Source organism: Myxocyprinus asiaticus, chromosome 14 (assembly GCF_019703515.2).
Source record: "Myxocyprinus asiaticus isolate MX2 ecotype Aquarium Trade chromosome 14, UBuf_Myxa_2, whole genome shotgun sequence".
NCBI classification, from domain to species: domain Eukaryota; kingdom Metazoa; phylum Chordata; class Actinopteri; order Cypriniformes; family Catostomidae; genus Myxocyprinus; species Myxocyprinus asiaticus.
The window spans coordinates 46,761,136-46,781,491 of NC_059357.1; the positions used below are offsets into that span (position 1 = coordinate 46,761,136).

Consider the following 20,356-nt stretch of genomic DNA (forward strand, 5'->3'; position numbering starts at 1 on the left):
AAAGAAAAAACCTTGGGGGAAACCAGGCTCAGCTGGAGGAACCAGTTCTCCTCTGGCTATACAGCATGAATATAATGCCAATATGAGTTATCTATGTTATACAAGTCATGTATTAATTGAGTAAACTGAGTAGATGTTGGTGGGTAGTTTAAATCTGAAGGATATTGATTGAACTGTAAGATTAATGATTTAGTGTCTTTAAAATCCATTCTGAATTGACTGGAAGTGCACGTAGATTCAGTGTCCTTTTTTATTTGGCTGATGAAGGCTTTAGTTGGCATTCATTTATTGTCTGTGTATACAGAATACAGTCTGAACACGAAACTGACCTTAAACCATAAAAAATCACTTTTAAATTCTATTCTGAAACTTCACTGAAAATAAATGATTTTGTTGTGAAGCAAATATAGCAGACAAGATTAAATACTTTCTACATTAAATAAGTTTAAGAGAGAACATGAACATATTAAGTAAATTCTACATTCAAATATGTAAAAATAAATGCTTTTGCTTATAGGTAAATATTAATTATGATTGATAGTTATATTTACAATGTGTCATCATGTATCAATCCTAAAGTAGAAAACCATGTCATATTTATTTGCTAATTTGAGTAAATTTCACTGATGAATATAATAAGAAATTTTACTTAACTTTTCGAAGCGGGTTTTCCCAGCATGCACTGGAATTGAATAATTAATTAGCTTGCATTGTTTCATTGTTTGTACTGTCTGCGTGCAAATGTGAAAAATCAAGACGTGACAAAATCAGCAGTTTCAGGAATACTCAAACTAGCCCATCTGGCACCAACAATCATGCCACGGCCCAAATCACTGAGATCATTTTTTTCCACATTCTGATGGTTGATGTGAACATTAACTGAAGCTCCTGACCCTTATCTGCATGACTTTATGCACTGCACTGCTGCCACACGATTAGCTGATTAGATAATCACATGGATGATTGTTGGTGCCAGATGGGCTGGTTTTAGTATTTGTGTAACTGCTGATCTCCTGGGATTTTCACACACAACAGTCTCTAGAATTTACTCAGAATGGTGCCAAAAACAAAAAACATCCAGTGAGCGGCAGTAACGCCTTGTTGATGAAAGAAGTCAACAGAGAACGGCCAGACTGGTTCGTACTGACAAAGTCTACGGTAACTCAGATAACCACTCTGTACAATTGTGGTGAGAAGAATAGCATCTCAGAATGCTATTCAGAGATGCAGGTTGGCGCAGTTTTGGCATATATCATATTTGTAAATAAAAGTTTCTGTATTTACTAACACTTTTAAGTTAAATTTACATAGTTACTTTAATCAATATTATGTCATGAATTTAAATAGATTTTACTTAACCCTTTAAGCTCTATAGGTGTTTTTAACCAGTACAACTCTTAAACCCGCCCCCAGGTTGAAAATTATATAATCACGTTCATCCTTCAATATTTATATGTCCTGATGGAACATTAACAGTCATATGTGGTATCATTACAAAGCTTAGACCCTCTACTTTTCACACAAAACCATCATTTTTTTATTTATTTTACATCGCGCAGCATTTGAATGTTTAAATTCCCACTTCCGCAACAAATATACAGATAAAAATCAAGTATGATTACTTGCGCATATTTTTGGGGTTTATTACAGTAGTATGTGTTATACAATAACAATTATTGATTATTGATAATTATTAATTATACAATAATTAAGTTTCCTTTAAAATGAGACCAAAATTTTACATTTATGTGGGTAAGAGGAGCCTTCAGATTTGGGTATGTCAGTTTCAGGCGGGATTCCCCCCCCAAAAAACCTAAGAGTTGAACAGGTTAAAGATTTTCTGTTTCAGTGGCATACCCAAAATTAAAGGCTTATAACTAAAAAAAAAACAAAAAAAAACAAAAAACAAAAACAAGGAGGGTCAAGTGTTTGGTATTATTGTAAAGAAAAAGTTTCAGTTTTTTAGTGATATAGATTATGACAAATTCTGAGACTGCTGAAAAATCACACAAAAAAGTGTTTTTTTTTTCTTCTTATTTTTCTGATTTGACATTATGCTGTATATATCAGGGTGTAAATAAGGTAGCTCCGATTTGTTCCCAATCATGTCACCTGTAACTGAGTACATTTTTGTGTTGATATGACAAAGCAATCAAAAGTTATAGCATTACAAATATAATTTATCCTAGTGTCAAAAAACGGCCCCAAACAAATAAAACATAATAATTGTACATAAGAACTAATTACACAACCATGACTAAAGGTATACTCTCTCTAAAGCAAGCAGGCATGAGTAACGAGATCTCATTCAGTTCCATACTGTGTCATTTGAGTAATCACTGAGTCTGTGTTATATGTACTTGGCACCATCTCCTGGTGGCCATATGTAATTACAATGAACGATCCTCTCTGCCTGTATTTGGATGACTTCCACCTCTGGTTGCAGCAATCTGAATCCTAATATGACTGGTTAATCATTGATCCAGGAAAGCTAACGTTTTGTTTTTTTTAGCCAGATAGCACATTATGTGCTGTGTGCATATTGTGCTTTGTGTGGATTTTCTAATGATCTGTGCATCCCATTATGTTGTGTGAGGGCTCGTTTTAAAGATAATCACGTTCTCTAAGTCAGTGGTTCTCAACCTTTTTGACTCCAAGGCCCCGCACTGTCCAAGACAATATTTGAAGGCCCCCTCGCTTGAAACTAGATATGTCTGATCAAAATAATTAATCATGGATAATTTTTGATTCTAGATGTTTCAGAAAGAGTCTGTTTATTATTTGTAGGCATACATCTTAAAGTATATTTTTTTTGCATTTTAATTAAGTAGAATTATTTTAATATTTCTTATTTTAAATTAATTTTAAGTCAACTTGAGGCCCCCCTGGAAGTTATCTGAAGCCCCCTAGTGGGTCCTGGCCCCCTGGTTGAGAACCACTGCTCTAAGTAATGGTATGTGACATTTAATTTTCTGTTTATTTTTTGTGATAAGCAAAATCGCGGCAAATAAGCAACACCTGTTTACGTGTAACATGTACAGTATGTGATAGACATATACTTTATTACTTAGGAATATTTTTGTCTGAGGGTAAAAAATGGGCTGGTTGTATTCTACCCTTTGAGCGCTTTCCAACCACATATGACACATGGTTATTTGATCAGTTTGATGTTTTTACTGATTACAATAATATGTACAGTTCAAAATAATAAATTAATAAATGATCAAAACAGAACACTTCTGATTTGTCTGCAAATTTCAAAGCACTTGTTTTCTGTTTATCGAATTCAAACTAATGTCTACATTTCCTCCTTGTTCATTGTCACATGCAAGTCATGCACTCAGCAACGTGCGTTTCTCCTTAACAATGACTCTTTATAGGGTGCATGCCCTTCACCAAAACACAACAGTTATGTGAAATAGAGATATGTTTTCTCATAATGAATCAGCAAGAGTTGTTCAAAGATGGACACGTGTCTCTCTCTTTCTGTTTACTAACTCATTAAGTACTCTTCCAAATATATAGTTTTTCTGCAAACCCCTTTAGAAAGCTGTTTTGTTGACTGTTGCAGAAAACTGCACGTCTATCAGAACAAATCGTGAGTTCATATGTGAGGCCTGATTTCCATGGTAACAGAAGTGTGTACTCACAGTGGGGCTATTACCCCAGATATCCAGAGAGAGGGATAAAAACACAAAAACACTGTTTAAGGATGAAAACACAGGCAGAAGTAAAGAAAGCAAACGCTAAAAGAAACAGTCACTGGATCATAAAGCCTCATTACATAACCAGTACACAAGAGAGAGGCTGGCATTCCAGCGCCCGTCGTGTCCCTGGCATCCCTCAGCACCCCACCAACACACCATCCACACGATCTCACTATGACAACGGTTGCCATGGTGAACCCGACAGCGGTTTTGGGCTTTAAGAGTCACGATCTTGTCTAAACCGTGTTCATGTGTTCACGTGTTTATTTTAGCAGACAAACTGTGATTCAGCCCTGCTGTGCTGCTCTTCACACTCCAGCTGTTATATTTAACTCACAGTTCACCCAAAATGAAAATTTTGTTACTATTTACTCACCATCTAGTTGTTCCAAAGCCATATGCTGTTATTTGTGCTGTGAAACACAAAATAAGACATTTCCATACAACAAAATTTTATAGTGACAGCTGCTGTCAAGCTCCAAAAAGGACTAAAAGCACAATAACAGTATCATAAAAGTAATCCATATACTCATATGTAATATTCCAAGTCTTCGGAAGTCATAAAATGGCTTTGTGTGTGCAACATATAGAGAGCAACAAATTTAAGTCATTATTCACTGAAAATCTTCCCATAATTCCCCTTAATATCTTTGAATTCTGGACAAAAACGTGACTTAAATTTTAGTCTGTTGCTCAAACAAAGCTATCATATGTCTTCAGAAGTCTCGGAATATAACACACAAGTTCTATGCATGACATTTATGACACTTTTTTTTTTTTTGTGAAGAAAAAAAGGCTACATAAAGATCCTTCAGAATTTCTCTATTCATGTTCCGCTGAACAAATAGCAGCATACAGGTTTTGAGGGTGAGTAAATAATGACAGATTTTTCATTTTTGGAAGAACTAATCCATTAACTGCCACTTGTAGTGCACTCATTACACATTAAACTTGACTTCTTGACTTCAGTATGTGCAGTCACACTGGACACTTCAGCGCTCCTCTGGCATGATAATGACTCATGAATGAGTGCATTTTGATGCGCTGCAGTGATAAACTCACACACTCACCTCAAATTTCTGCCGCAGCTCCAGGTTAATGTCGTTCTCCTCTGGGATGGGGACGTTATAGTACTCACCCTCCTCCTGGTTCAACATCTTATACCTGACACCGACATAAATGAGACAATTTCACACGCAGCACTACATTTAAAGTCAAAATGAAATAAACAAATTGACTATTTACTGACTATTTGCTAAACACATGTTCCTGGTCTCATTGTAAATGATACATGTTATTAAAAAAAAAAAAAGTTAAAGCTAAGGGGAGAAGTTCTCTCTAATTCATTGCAAACATTCAGGTTTGGCTCTATTCTGGTATGGAACACAAACTTTTCATCATACTATTCATTCTCAGTGGATTAATCCATTAGAATCCAATGGAAAAGTCCCACCCAGTATTTATTTATTTATTTATTTATTTTGAATATCCTGTTTTTACATGGAAATATATCTGGAAGCAAAATGGATTGCGAATGCTGTTTCATGTCGACTTTAACCTTGTGCAACCAAGCGTCCACATGCATGGACATTGTATTTTGGCTTCGCTATAGGCAACGCATAATTTAAATGAATAAAAACCAACTGAATACTGTTCACAGGACTCTAGACCGTCATTTAAAGGGTTAACTTCTGCCGCACAGAGTCACGTGACACAACGGCATGCCGTCGATTTCCTTGAAGCACTCCTACGGACGCAGTGCCAACAAAAGTGCCTCTAGTAAGAAATATGTTTTTTCATTGAAACCTGTTTGGTTGTAAAGAGGAGAGTCTCTAGTTTCGTTTGATATGCCGCTTTTAAAATCCATTCATTTTTCGGACGTCAGCACGCTGATAAACATGATGTCCACATATGTGGATACTGGCACCACATTTCCTCAAAAATAGAAAAAACATGTTAGTTATTATGAATAACTTTTAACTCTAACACATCTGTGAATCATTTCGCTTCATTTTAATATACATTTTGTAATATTTTATTTTGTTATCTCTGTGCAATACGATTCTATTCATTAACAGTAGTTAATGCATTCCTATATATTTACTATGCATTTCACATTGAGAATAAATGGGTTCATCCAAAAGCTGAAAACTTTTACTTTCGGAGGCTTTATATGGAGTTAGGATGAAAATAAAGTGCATTTTGAACTATTCTGAGACCAGTGTATGCTGCTTAAATTTAAAATATGGCATATCAGGTGAAACTAGAGACTCAGGTTTCAATAAAAACTTAATAAGGTTTCTTACCAGATGTAGTTTTGTTGGTGTTTCTCCCAAAAACAAACTCCACTGTAATCGGCACCATGTTGCTTGGTCACATGACTCGAAAGTCGAAAGTTTAACCCTTTAATGAAAGTACAGAATCTTCTGAACTGAGATCAGTCAGCGTAAAATAATTTTAATAAGTTGCGTATAGCGAAACCAAAACACAATGTCCACGCAGAAGGATGCAGGATCGCACGATTGATGATTCTCAATACCAATTTTGCTACCACAGCAAAATACTAACTTATTTGAGTAAACATTGTTTCAAGTTCTCATGTAATTATTCAAGACAAGTAAACAGTCAGTAATAAAATAAGAACAAAGAAACAAATAACAAGCAACAGAACAAATAAAAACAATAGAACAAAGATACAAATTAAGAAAAAAGTGCTTGAAGTTTATAAAAGCTGTAACAAGTATTCAAGTAAACTCTCAGAATTGTAAAACAAAACAAAAAATAATTAAATGTTAAATAAAAATACTTAAATTGCACTAAAAAAATGAAGTCAATACCCTTTCTTAATTTAATTTAACATGTAATTTAATGTATTTTATTGAGTTTCATTGAGCCAACATACAGTAATTAAGTTGGATTAGGTCAAATACTTTAGTAGTTTTAACTCAACTTCATTAGGTTTGTCAAACTCAATTTAATAAGGTTTATTTAATTAATTTTCTTATGTTCTTATGTTGGTTCAACTTAATTTATTTTAGTAAGCTTTAGTATATGCAAGGTGAGCAACAGTAAGGACAGTCAATTTGTTGCACTGTTAAAAGGATTTTATCAGTCCCAATACTGATTTTTCTGGTCCAGATGTCACGAATGGTGATGTTTCCATTCACACACCACTGGAGTACTTCCAGAGGTTCGTGTCAGAAGACATGCTTCAGGCTCTGACACAAAACACAAATGAGTACAGCTCTCAAAAGACTGGAAGATCTGTTAACACCAATAAAAAAGAAATCGAGAAAGTGAGTGAACCAAACGGGACCCCAGCTAAGAGGCCATCTGCACACCCCCCGGTGGACGTGCGCAGGGACATGGTTGCACATTTACCAGTGAAGACAACAAGAGGACACTGCAGACTCTGCAAAACTGACTACACCAATACTCTATGCCGCAAGTGCAATGTTCGTCTTTGTTTTTCGGAGGACAAGAACTGTCTTTGGGACTACCATACCTGAAATTTGGGACTAAGTCTAAGTTCAGTTTTGTAAAAAATTGATTTCTGCTGCCCTCCCTGACCACTGTTGTAATATTACAACGTGTCATTAAAAAATTACTAAAACGTAAAAACGTTTTAAAAACTTTTTTTCTGCATCAGAGGCCTCCTACAACAACATCTGAAAGGTAAAAAAATGTTTTGCTCATTTATTTTAAAATTTGGCCTTCACAGGGTTAATAGCGAATTTTAATAGCAATTGCTTACATAGCTAAGCAACACTCAAATCAAGTATCACTTGAAAGTGAAAGTCCATCCTCAATCTAAGCGCAAGTGCCTTTCTTCACCATAATGGTAACCCCCAAAACTCCAGCATAACAGGTTCTCTTTTTAAATATTAATATAACAGAACATTAAACATAAAAAACAAAAAAACAAAAAAAAAAACAACCCTTTATTCTGATCTTGCTCATAAATGTATGAAATAACACTTAATTTTAACACTTGTTCTCCCTATCCTATATGGGGATTATTAAGAGGCCATGATTGATAAGGGCCAATGGGGATTTTTGGTGACCACAGAGAGTCAGGACCTCGGTTTAACATCTCATCCGAAGGATGGTACCTTTTTACAGTATAGTGTCCCCGTCACTATACTGGGGCATTAGGACCCACACAGACCACAGGGTGAGCACCCCCAGCTGGCCTCACTCACACCTCTTTATTAAATGAGGACATGTAATGCGCGCAAATCCACATCACCGCAACTCTGTGAGCGCTCTTAGATCACACACACATGTGCTCGCAAATAAGTCACTTGTCAGTCAGTCAAATGACCGTGTACCGAAACGAAGAAACAAAAAGTGATCCTTAAGAATCTTATTGTTTGTGTAGTTTCACTGTAGCTACTCTAATTTCCTTTTGACGTTTGGGTGTACACATGTCATCGGTGCAGTGTTTATGAGGTTGAAATGCTGTATTCTCTGCCGTGTGTGTGTTTGTGTATGAAATTAGGTTTATTTGACTCACCAGCCACATACAGGAGCTTTGATCAGTTCAGACACACCAAATGACATGGAGCCCATGAAATCATTACGAGTGGTTCTGTCCCAGTCCCACACCTCCACCGACAGACGCCGCTCCTTATCCGACGCCTTTAACTTACTGTAAACATGCAACACACATAAATGTGGGCAAATCTACAACACCTTAAAAAGCATGTTTGTTTACTGCTGAGAGACTCACAAGATAAAAGACTCATTCCAGGTGGGATTGAGTGAGGAACGGATGGTCCTAGTCTTTTGTTTGGTCTCGTTTTTGGGGTCTGGGATGAGCTTGAGTTTCACATACGGATCTGACAGTCCGTTGGGGTCCATGGGAATCAGATTTCTGGCCTCACCCACTAAGTCAAGAAAGAAAGAAACATACTAACTGAATTTCTCTTTAAACCCTGAAATAAATAATAATAATTTACTTTAACCCTCCTATGGTATTCAGTAATTTTTGACCGAAATAAATATTCCTCAATAAAAATTGTTTCCTTTATCTGAGCAGTACAAGACTTGATGACTTTTCCTCCATTTGCCATCTGAACATACAAAAAATAAAATAAATAAATAAATAAATAGGGCTTGATTCAATAATCAATTATCAATACACTCACATGGTTAAAACTGACTGACCATTGAAAATGAATGGGAAAGACCAAACAACCAAGCAATTTTTTTTTTTTTATCTAACAAATATAATCAATAAATCAGCCACAATACGGAACAGAAAAAAAAAAACCAGACAGAAATTACAGGGTAAGACTCTAAAACATCTTCAGTGCAAAACATACACACCCACTTACACACAAACACACTTACACACACACAAAAATGAACTGGTGAGATTATAACATAGAGCTTTTTTTTACAATTGTCCAAAAAAAAAAAAAAAAAAAATCCATTACAATGCTAAACACACACACTCAGAAATGAAGGGGTGAGACAATAACACACTCACATTGCAGAAAACACACACACAAACACACACATGTTGTTGCGGCTATCATTATGAGGACTCTCCATAGACATAATGATTTTTATACTGTACGAACTATAGATTCTATCCCCTAACCCTACCTCTAAACCTAACCCTCACAAAAAAACTTTCTGCATTTTTACATTTTCAAATAAACATCGTTTAGTATGTTTTTTAAGTGATTTGAATTATGGGGACACTAGAAATGTCCTCATAAACCACATTTATAGCATAATACACTTGTAATTACCAGTTTGTAACCTAAAAAAAATGTCCTCATAAACCATTTAAACCTGTCCACACACACACACACACACACACACACACACACACACACACACACACACACAGAACCAGGGCATCAATAAGTGGAGCTCTACAGTCATCTTTTGGTCATTGCACTACAAGTCATCCTGAACTCTTCATCTCACATGAGGGGCCCTGATATTATACATATGTTTCAAAATTACTATTCATTTCTTTAGAAGTAAAACTTTTTAAATTAGGAAAAGAATAACTGAGTGAACCTTTAAGGCCACAATGACTCCTTTATTCCAGGGCATAAAACACCTGTGAAATGTTTTAACACGGATAAAACAGAGTTTGAAGTTAAATCTCTTGAGATTTCAAATGATCTAAAAGAAGAAACAATGCATTTCATTTCCCCCAGAGTTCCCAGTCACCATTCCCACCAGTCTGTCACTTTTTCTTGATTCACTAAGGGTGCGTTCCATTCAGAAGTGATCCTCCCTAAGCCCTTTTCCCTTCGAAGACTCTACAATCCACCGAGAGAGCTTTGGAGTGTGGGCCTCAAAAACAACGGTCATTTGGAACTCACTTTTAGAGTAAATTTTATTGGAAATTCTGTTTGGAATGACCTTACAGCATGGCTATAATGTCTGTAATATCTTAGAAGTGCCCTCCGAAGGCATCATATAGGCCATTTAAAATGCAGAGGATGTCTCTTTCACATGGTGCACTGATATCAGTGACCAAAAGGAGGAGCCGTTTCTCTTTCACAGAACTCTATACTGTCAAGCAACAGAAACACAAAGCACACTCATTTTAATCAAATGGGAATGTGTGGGAAACATCGCTTGAGTCTCTTAAAACTCTATCTGTATTCTTCAGAAAACTCTACACACTAAAATCTGACATGATAGTGGACAATAACTGGACTGTCTTCACATCGCCTACACATATAGAGACACGTCAACAAGATTCAAGGATTTATCTGTGGTTGTTGCTTAGATACGACATCTATGAGGAGCAACACATTCATGTGTGAGCTTTCTCCTGCTCTTCTTAGGACTTACATGTGGAAGAATTGTCATTGCTTATGATTCCAGAACAATCTCCTGGAAATTATCTTTAAACATTTTTACAAGAAGAGCAATTGACAAAAGACAAAAGTACATTTTGTACACCGTCATGATTATCAGTGGTGCAAGCTTGTACTCATAGAGATCTTGAATGAAGTTTATTCGTCTTGTTTTAAGCATAATTCTCATTAAATTTTGTTAGATTATGCTTAAAAAAAGACAAAAACACACTGTAAAAAATAAAAAGTTGAGTAAACTTAAAAAAGTTAGGCAACCAGCTGCAAAGCATTTTTGAGTTTACTCAACTTCAGGCAAATTAGTTTTACCAACTTAACAATTCCAGTTGGACCTCAAGTCCCATGAACTTAATACAATAAGTTCAGCAAACTCAAAAATATAAATGATCAATAAGTTAAATAAACTAGATTTTTTAAGTACAGCTGACCATAATTCTCAATATTTTTGAAAACAATACAATATTTTTTTTTAAGTAGATCTATATTTTGACATAAGATCACGTATGAGCCCAACCAAGAGACCAAATAGTAGGTTACAAGTACTTCAAACTTTTACAAGTTGAATCAACATCATAAATAAAGATACTTCATCAAAGCGAACACAAATTACCCTGATGGTGACTTTAAACAAAACACAAATTTTACAGCAAAACATAATTAAAAACACATAAAGAGCAAAAACATCTTTTAATTCAAATCAGACTGACACATTTTTTAAGTCATAATTTGGCACGCTTTGACCAAACACACATAAATAAATTCAAGAGCAGGGGATTGTGGGTAGTGTCTTCAGCCACAATGCTTCACCAGTGGACATGCTCAGTAGCAGACGCAACAATGTGAAGTTCATAGTGCTCAGCCTTACAAGGTTCCCTGAGATTTTGACCCATGAATTTTCAAGACCTTTCCATGACTTTAACAAATGGATAACATCATTAAAGATATGAGTCAAAATCAAAGATTTAAATTCCCACATATTTCCTGATTTTCTGTGGTAGAGCCTGGCTTTATAGACTTACAACAGTGAAATTTAAACTTCCATTTCACAGAGGTGTACAACGTTTCAAATAGGGGTGTGTTGGAGGGTCAGTGATCAAACTGAGCATGCTCAAAAGCCTGTACGTTCTACCTTCACCACCAGACTTCATATTGTATGTGCTCACTGTTTAAAAATGTAAGTTGCTCTGACTTAAATGGCATAAAAGTTGACTTAACTGATTGTTTTAAGTAAACTCACTTTTTTCGAAATTAGAAAGTTCAATCAACTTTTAAAATTGAGCTTGCGTTACAAAACTGAAGTTGGATTTTTTACAGTGCATTTATGGCCCAATGGGTTAAGAAATATGAACATAATACAATGGCAGTGTCTCGTTTGGAAGGCTGCATGCTAAGTAGGATGTGTCCTTTGAAGGCTGCAGTATACCGAGCGTCCTCCTTTTAACAAGCCTCGTTTAAACGAGACGGCCTTCGTAGGACAAACGGAAACAGAATGTAACATGGTTGCTATGACAGCACGCCACTCTTTAACAAGTGTGAGCGCTTTGACTGAGAAGGGAACAAAAGCCTCTTTAGAAGGGAATGTATGAGGTACATTTTAGGAGAGCTATAAAGATGTAAAGAGAAAAAGAAAATAGATTTTACAGGTGTACTTTTAGTCTAATACTTTATTTTAATTATATATTAATATAATTATACATATTATATACTCTGCACCATCTACTGAGGTACTTCAACTTGGGAATTAACATTACTTGCGTTTGAACATCATATAATTACGGGCAAATTGGCATCATTTTTTTTAGACATTTCCATTGAAGCAAAGAATTGTGGGTTGTGAGTGCCCACGAAGGATACATCTCATGCACCCTCCGAATTCCCGTGAAAGAAGGTCGCATTCGAAGGCTGCATTCGAAGTGTCCTACTCGCTTTTCTGAAACGAGACAGCCTCGATGACGTATGCGGCCGAGAAATGTGACCTCCGGAGGACGCAGCCTTCCAAACGAGACACAGCCTATATATTTTCTGTGAAACTTGTCTTAAAGGTGCACTCAGTAACTTTTGTCTTTGTGTCATCTTGGACTTACACTGACACCTAGAGGCTTGGATGCAGCATCAGTTTCAGATGCCATTGTAGAAACATTGTATTCACAGTCAGCCATGATTACTTTAATCAATGAGTGAAAGTGTCAAATAACAGGACGGTTACTGAGATTAAGCGAGTAGTATTCGGCTGGTCATGTGATTCTAACATGGCAGCCTCCATGTGTGGACCCTCTCCATGTAGAATAAAACAGCTTTTATAAGGTTACTGATATGACTGGAGTCTTCATTTAATGTGAGTGCTCATGATTTCATACATATATTGCAAAATTACAATTCATGTCTTTAGGAGTTCAACTTTTTTTTTTAACTAAAATTGTATTTGTAGTTTACATGTTTTGATACTGAAAAACAAGAAAACATGCTGATTAAGAATTTCAAAATTTGGCATGTCACTCATCCAGCACTGTATACAGACATAAATAATTCCTTAAATCATGCAAATTATTGAGGAAAGTTGTCTTATTACTATTTTAAGTGATCAAACGTATTATTTTTTTCCTGACTTGAAAGAAGGAGGGACCCGAGCCATAGAGACTACAATATCATAGTCATACATTGTTAAATCTAGCAATTGCGATTACTGAAGTCTTCAAGATCAGAGCTGGTTTTTGGTTTCTGGGATGAGAGGTGCATTTGAATGTACTTCTGATCAAATTTTCATAAAATATAAGACATAATAAAATAACCATGACATGGGTAAATTGTTTAAAACTCTGGTAGAATGGAAATATTATGTAGAAATAAACTTCACTGAAGAATATCTTCACTGGTCTTCATAGATGCTATCTTAAATTCCTGAAATGTCATCTTCAAAAGGCTATTTTTACATGTGATTTTCCATGGAACTTCAAATCCTGCAAAGAGCCTGAGAAATTCAGATGTTATGTGTTACATAACCACCAAATAATCAGCGTAGTGCATGATGGGTAAACTGATAATGCAGTCAAACAAGCTGGTTCCTTCCCATTGTTTATCTATAAAGCACACAAGGGCAGCCAAGATTCCTGTCCAGTTACAACCTAGAATAAACAACAAACTAACAGAAAGTAACTGCAATACATCTCATTTTACTGTTCTTGACCCTTAACATGGAAGAGAAATCCAAACAAGGCATCAGTATGGGTGATTGTTTGGTCTATCAAATACGTCAATCAATATACATTACATATGACAACTGTTACCAGAGGAAGGAAATAAGATACAATACTTGACTCTTGACATGGAGATGCATTTTCTATGCCCAAAAGAATGTCATAATAAAAATAAATTCATTAGTCATAATTTACTCAGCCTCGTTTCTTTCCAAACCCCATATTGTGTTATCACTTTCCCATGGAACACAAGAGAAGGAAGAATCTTCACGCAGTTCTTTTCCATACAACAACAGTTCATAGTGACCATACTATGACCATAGTGTTCATAACTCCAAAAATCATAAAAGTTGTCCATACAACTCATGCACAAGACTTCTAGAAAAAACAATTCCCTTAAATTTAGCATTGGGAACTCATTTTAGTGAGTCTTTTTTTTTTTTTTTTGGTACAGTATATGTAAATAACTACTTCAGATAAATGATTCACTGATTCACTTGTGCCCCATGCAGTCTTAAAGGGACTTTGCCTCGTTTTATGAAGTGAAATATTTAGTGCATTGCTGCTGTTTATCATTATATTTTCATTCAGTTATATAAAACAGTGTTTTGTAGTTTATTAGTTTATATTAAGTAGAGCTGACAGAATTAAGAAGTAGCGCTGTCAGAAAGTTTAACGCGTTTATTTTACGTTTAATCGTGAATAACGTATTTACCGTTAATACAGCAGAAACCATGAGTACTAGTTGTAAGGGCGGAACCTTTGCAATGTGTCCGCCTGGAGTCATTACATGAATGATGGGGAGAGGATGTCTTAACGCTATTTGATGTACAACAACAAAAGCCTAGATGGGACTTGTGATAGAAATCAAGTATTATTCAGTCTATGTAAGGTGCATTTTAATTAGCACAGGAGCACGGCAAGACTTAACTATCACCAAAACGCAGAATGAGACGTTCTTGTCTGCAAGCGCTTTTCATGTGGAGTTGACGCTGGCATTGCCGCCCTGACGCGAATCATGAATGCAGCTTCACGATTGCTGTAACAAAGCGGACAGTCACAGTCTACTGACAGATTAATGTTGTGGAGGATGAGAGTTTAAGAGATTTAATGTACATTGCAATTAATATGCAACCAATGTGGGATCTAGTTCTTTCAATTAGTCAAACTCCCAATAAGACTTTGGGAAACGTTTAATGTTAACTAGAACTGTGGATATTTGAGTGCTTTTCTATCTTTATACTGTGGACGGCTTTGTTTGGAAAATGTTAATAAAGCATTATATTGTTACATCTTGTTTTGTTTTCTTTCATAAGATGGAAATAAAGCATTTTGACAGGAAAAGAAGTATACATATTGTCAAATTTCAGCATTTTCAAAATCTGCGATTAATCATGAACAACTACAAAAAATGATGCGTTTAATTGCTATTTAAAATTTTAAGCAACTGACAGCACTAATATTAAGTATACATTTATGTCCAATTTAATGTTGACAACCTATTTGTTTAACCCTTAATAAAATTAACCATGGTAATATTGTAGTAAACAATACCTGTAGGAACCATGTTGTTTTGGTGGAAACCATGGTTTTGACACTATCAACCATGTTTCACTACAGTAATACTGTAGTATTCATAAAGTTAACAGTTTTACTATAGTAATATTGTAGTAACTATGTAATAACTATGGTTTATTTTGTGGTTACCATGGTTTATGATTATGGTTACTGTAGTAAAACCATGGTTAATTTTCATAAGGGAATGTCACCCTAAAAACCCCAGATATAGAACCCTGGCACTGGAAACTAACTAAGCCACAGATAAAACAACACCAAAGTATGTCATGAAGCCAAACTGGCAGCCACAAAATATTACCCACAGTCATGTCTTTAAATAACGGCTAAGACTTTGCCGTCCTCCATGCAGTATGGACATCTGTGGGCAATGTCAACACTACTACACATCATGGATACAGTCTCCACAATCCAATGAGACAGATGTTGGTTAGACAGGGCCTGACCTCAGGCAGGACCCACAGTAGAAAATTGGAGCCATCCGGAGCAAATTGGCTCCATGAGGGATTTGCTGATATGAACCATCAGTGAGTTTAGCTGAACCCAATGCACAGGGGGTAGTGTTATATAATAAAATGCTTGAAGCAGACAAAAAAGAAGCATTCATAAGCAGTATAAAGCCCCATGTAGGAACTACTATAAATCTAGATAGTTTCTGTAGCACTTGTGGTACGGTTGACCACATCCTTTGCTAAATATCTTCCCATCCATAGTAGAATATGATTTATCTACTGGTTTAATGTCTGAGATCAAGTAACATTAAAAATAACTAAATCTACTGGCTAATCCTCGGCCCTGGAAATTCTGTTAATGCAATGAGTTGTCTTCAATGAACAGTTCACTCAAAAATGAAGATTCTGCCATCTACTCACCCTTGTAACAAAAAGGATTTATTTGTAGCAGAAAATCCAATCTGCTGTTTTCCATACAGTGACTGTATAAAGTCAATGACTACCATAGCTCTAGTCAAGCCAGTCAGTGAATAACAACTTAAATTTGCTCTGTTCCTCACACAAAGCTATCCTTTCACTTCAGAAGACTTGGAATATAGTTAATGAGTCATATTAACTCTTTTTATGACACTTAAATGGTAATTTTTGTCCTTTTTGGAGCTGAACAGAAAGTTTTCTATCTGAAACCCTCCTCCTCCCCAGCATCACTGGTGTAAATTAAGCATGTCTAAGTATATTTTACCAGTAGCAAGTCTATGTAGTTGTTCTGCAGCAGCAGCGTAAGCAGATCTAGTCCACCAAGACCAAACCTACAAACTTGTCATATCCATTATTACACCTTAAATTTATGGCGAGAGCTATTTTTATGTCTCAGAATCCGTGGAAGGAGAGGAAACCAGCCTGCCTGAGGGGTGTTTGTTTGTACTCTGTGTATCTGTTGTGTGTGTCTGTGTATTCTTGGTTGGACAGATTTAATCAACTTCACATCAGAGTGCTGAATGCTCAGACCCCATGAAGTATCCCCTTAAGCCCCTGCAGATGACCTGTCCAGTCACAACAAACATTTCCTTCATTTAACTACATAAACACTATATTACAACAGAATACAGCAAATTACCAATTCAATGCTCTGTAAATTAATATGACAGTAGTTTAAATTATTTAAAGGGCACATCTCATAGCAAACAGGATTTTTTCTTTTCTTTGAGTTTGATGTACTATATAGACATAACATTTACAATGCAAAGCTCCCTATCAAGTCCACCCAGGCAATTTTTATATTTACCTATGCCTCGTTTAAAAATGATCATGTACTTGACTAGATAGAGACTTACATATAGCACAGGCTGATTAATCTGATTATTTAAAGATTATTGGCATCAGCCAAAATATATTGGCATTGGATGCCAATAATGTCAAAATTATTCGATTTTAATGGTGATGAAAAGAAGTTATAGTTTGTTGCGTTAGTTCCAAAAGGTGTCACCACCTACTGGTGTAAAAATGTTAACTGCAGAAAGAGTCACTGAATAAACACCTAAATGAATCTTTATGGAGATTAATAGAAGTTTTAGTTCCTTTTGCATCCAAAAACTAACGAGAACCTTGTCAATGGATGATAAACTTTTTCTGTCTTTACAATATTGTGAGCAGTACATGTTAATATCAGTATATTTGTGAGCATCTCACTTGCTATTTAAGAAGTATCACATGAGCAAGAGTGCTGTTGTTATGAATATCAGAACAGCTGTGATTCAGTCAAAGGCACGACGCTGAAGGAAATCAACGCCAACTTACGTGTGTGATATTGCTTTTATACAACAGTTCAACAAACAGATAAATAATATTGAGTAATTTACATTTCAATTTACAATTACGTAACAAATTAAAGACGTTCATTTGTTGCCACCTACTGGTGCAAATAATTAATCAGCAGAAATGGTCAATGAACTGATTTTTTTTTTATTTTTATTTTTTTATGGTGAACGGCTAATCAGATTCGAGGACTGGAAAGAACTTTTGTATTAAATTAAATTGTACTGCCTCAGTGCCTCCCAAACCTGTCCTGGAGGCCCCCCAACACTACACATTTTTGGATGTATCCCTAATCAAACACACCTGATTCAACTCATCAGCTCATTAGTAGAGTACTCAAGACCTGAATTGGGTGTATCAGAAAAGGGAGACATACAAAATGTGCAGTGTTGGGGGGCCTTCAGGATAGGTTTGGGAAGCAGCCTCTATCATATATATGTTCTCTAGATATTGGTATTGGCATCAGCCATTGAAAACCCCATTTTAGAAGATCACTAGTAGGCTACTTATGTGACAACCATGAGTTGTCACATCCATCCATCCATTTTACATATTAACACCTATTCAGTATTCAGACACTTATCCTGATGAACAATAGTGTGAACCACATGGATAAACAGAGAGAAACCAATGGAAAGGTACAGTAGCAAAAACTGCATTTTTTTGGTAACACTTTACTTTAAGGTTCCCTTTGTTAAGGGTTTATAAAGGGGTTCATTAATGACTAATAATTCAGGTACAAATACATTATAACCTTTTATTTTATGGGCTATTTATGAACTAACAATAATTGTACATTATAATACTTTAAGATTAATTTATCAACCTTTGTATACTAAAAAAAGGTACCTTAATGCAAAATGGACAACCATGACTTGTTTATTAATAAATAACCATTTTTTTACCAACATTATCAACCTATGAAAATGTACTTAATGTGAAGTGGACACTTGTGAACTATTTATTAATGAGTTACTAATGTTAGTAAGCAATGAAAGTGTACCTTAATGTAAAGTGGACACCTGTGAGCCATTTATTAATACGTTACCAACATTAATAACCTATGAAAGTGTACCTTTATGTAAAGTGGACACCTGTGAACTTTTTATTAATGAGTTACTAACATTACTAAGCTATGAAAGTGTACCTTTATGTAAAGTGTACACCTGTGAACTTTTTATTAATGAGTTATGAATGTTAAAAAACTATGAAAGTGTACTTTAATGTAAAGTGAACACATGTGAGCCATTTATTAATATGTTTCCAACATTAAAAACCTATTAAAGTCATTCTAAATGTAAAGTGGACACCTGCAAACTATTAATTAATGAGCTACTAATATTAGTAACCTATGAAAGTGTACCTTAATGTAAAGTGGACAATTAAGAGACATTTATAAAATAGTTTCCAACTCCTGCACTCCATTTATTAGTGAGTGACTTTTAATGCTTCAAGATTACATAATTTATCATACATATAATACCATACATAAATGAGCATACATCAGTACAGAACAATTAACATTCAACATAGAAAAATAGGCATGCTTACACTATCATTAGCAAAAACAAACACATGAATGTATATATATTAAGGATATTTTAGTACTTTTGGCCTACAGTTTTTAAACTGGGGGGCTCCAGAGCAATTCAGGGGAGGCTTTGAGAATGATGATAAATTCATAAAGTGAAATCAAAAGATAAATAAATACAACGAAAATGTATTGTAAAAAAGTAGAGATGGGGGCATTAGGTTACAAATGAGGGGCATTTATCACTCATAATAATCAATCAGGCATTCATCATTAAAATCAGGCATTCATCAGAAAAAGATTGAGAACCACTGCTTTATATTAAGGTACACTTTCATAGCTTAATAATGTTGGTATGTCATTAATACAGTAAATGGTTCATGGGTAACTTAATAAACAGGCCACGGTTGTCCAGCTTGCATTATGGTACCTTTTTTTAAAAGGTTGCTAAATAACTTTGTAGATCCACTTTACTTTACATTAAAATTTGTATTACAAGGTACTGTACATATATTGCAACTTAATTCACAAATGACCTGCATCATGACATTAAGTCATGTTGAGTTTCATGATTTTGATTAAAATAAGTATGAATAAGTATGTTTATGAAGCATTTATAAAATGTGAGTTTAAATTGGATAATTGTTTTGGCAGGTACTGCATGAAAGTCATCCTTTTTATTCATGTTGTTATAACTGCATATAAATGATTTATAATGCGTTTGTAGATGAGTTATTAGTCATTAATAACCCCGTTTATAAACCCTTAACAAAAGGAACCTCAATGTAAAGTGTTACCATTTTGTTTTAATTATTATTATAAGTGGACTTCAGGGGAAGAAATAATAGTATATATTATGGCCCCTTAGTAGCATTGAGCACACTGAAAAAAATGTTAACCTAAAAAATGTACTTCATGTGGTAACATCTAAATTAACTGGTTTTATTCAACAACAACAAAAAAATTATTCAACATCATTAATTCAACCTTAATACATTAGATTACACCAACAAAACTAGTTTTAAGGGTTAGATCAGGTACAAACAGCTCCTTAAGGTAACAACTGCAGGTTCAGAAGAATATATATATATATATATATATATATATATAGTGCTTAAAGAAAATGAAGACTACATAAGTAACATTCAAACAAAATTGCTTTGTGAAAAAATATGTAAATACATAATACAGTCTGGACACACTTTTTTTTAATCAGCAAAAACTAAATTCG

The 20,356-nt window shown here is 35.0% G+C and overlaps 1 protein-coding gene across 3 annotated transcripts in view; it reads right to left on the reverse strand.

Moving 5' to 3' along the window:
* The window catches only part of LOC127452151 (protein kinase C alpha type-like), a 264,644-nt gene that overhangs the window by 64,953 nt on the left and 179,335 nt on the right, over positions 1-20,356 (reverse strand). For all 3 annotated transcript variants that reach the window (XM_051717414.1, XM_051717413.1, XM_051717415.1), the window contains 3 exons: positions 8,440-8,596; positions 8,224-8,358; positions 4,778-4,871 (listed from right to left, as the gene is read on the reverse strand). In XM_051717414.1, coding sequence (XP_051573374.1) covers positions 4,778-4,871; positions 8,224-8,358; positions 8,440-8,596 — 386 coding nt within the window. The remainder of the gene's footprint in view (positions 1-4,777; positions 4,872-8,223; positions 8,359-8,439; positions 8,597-20,356) is intronic.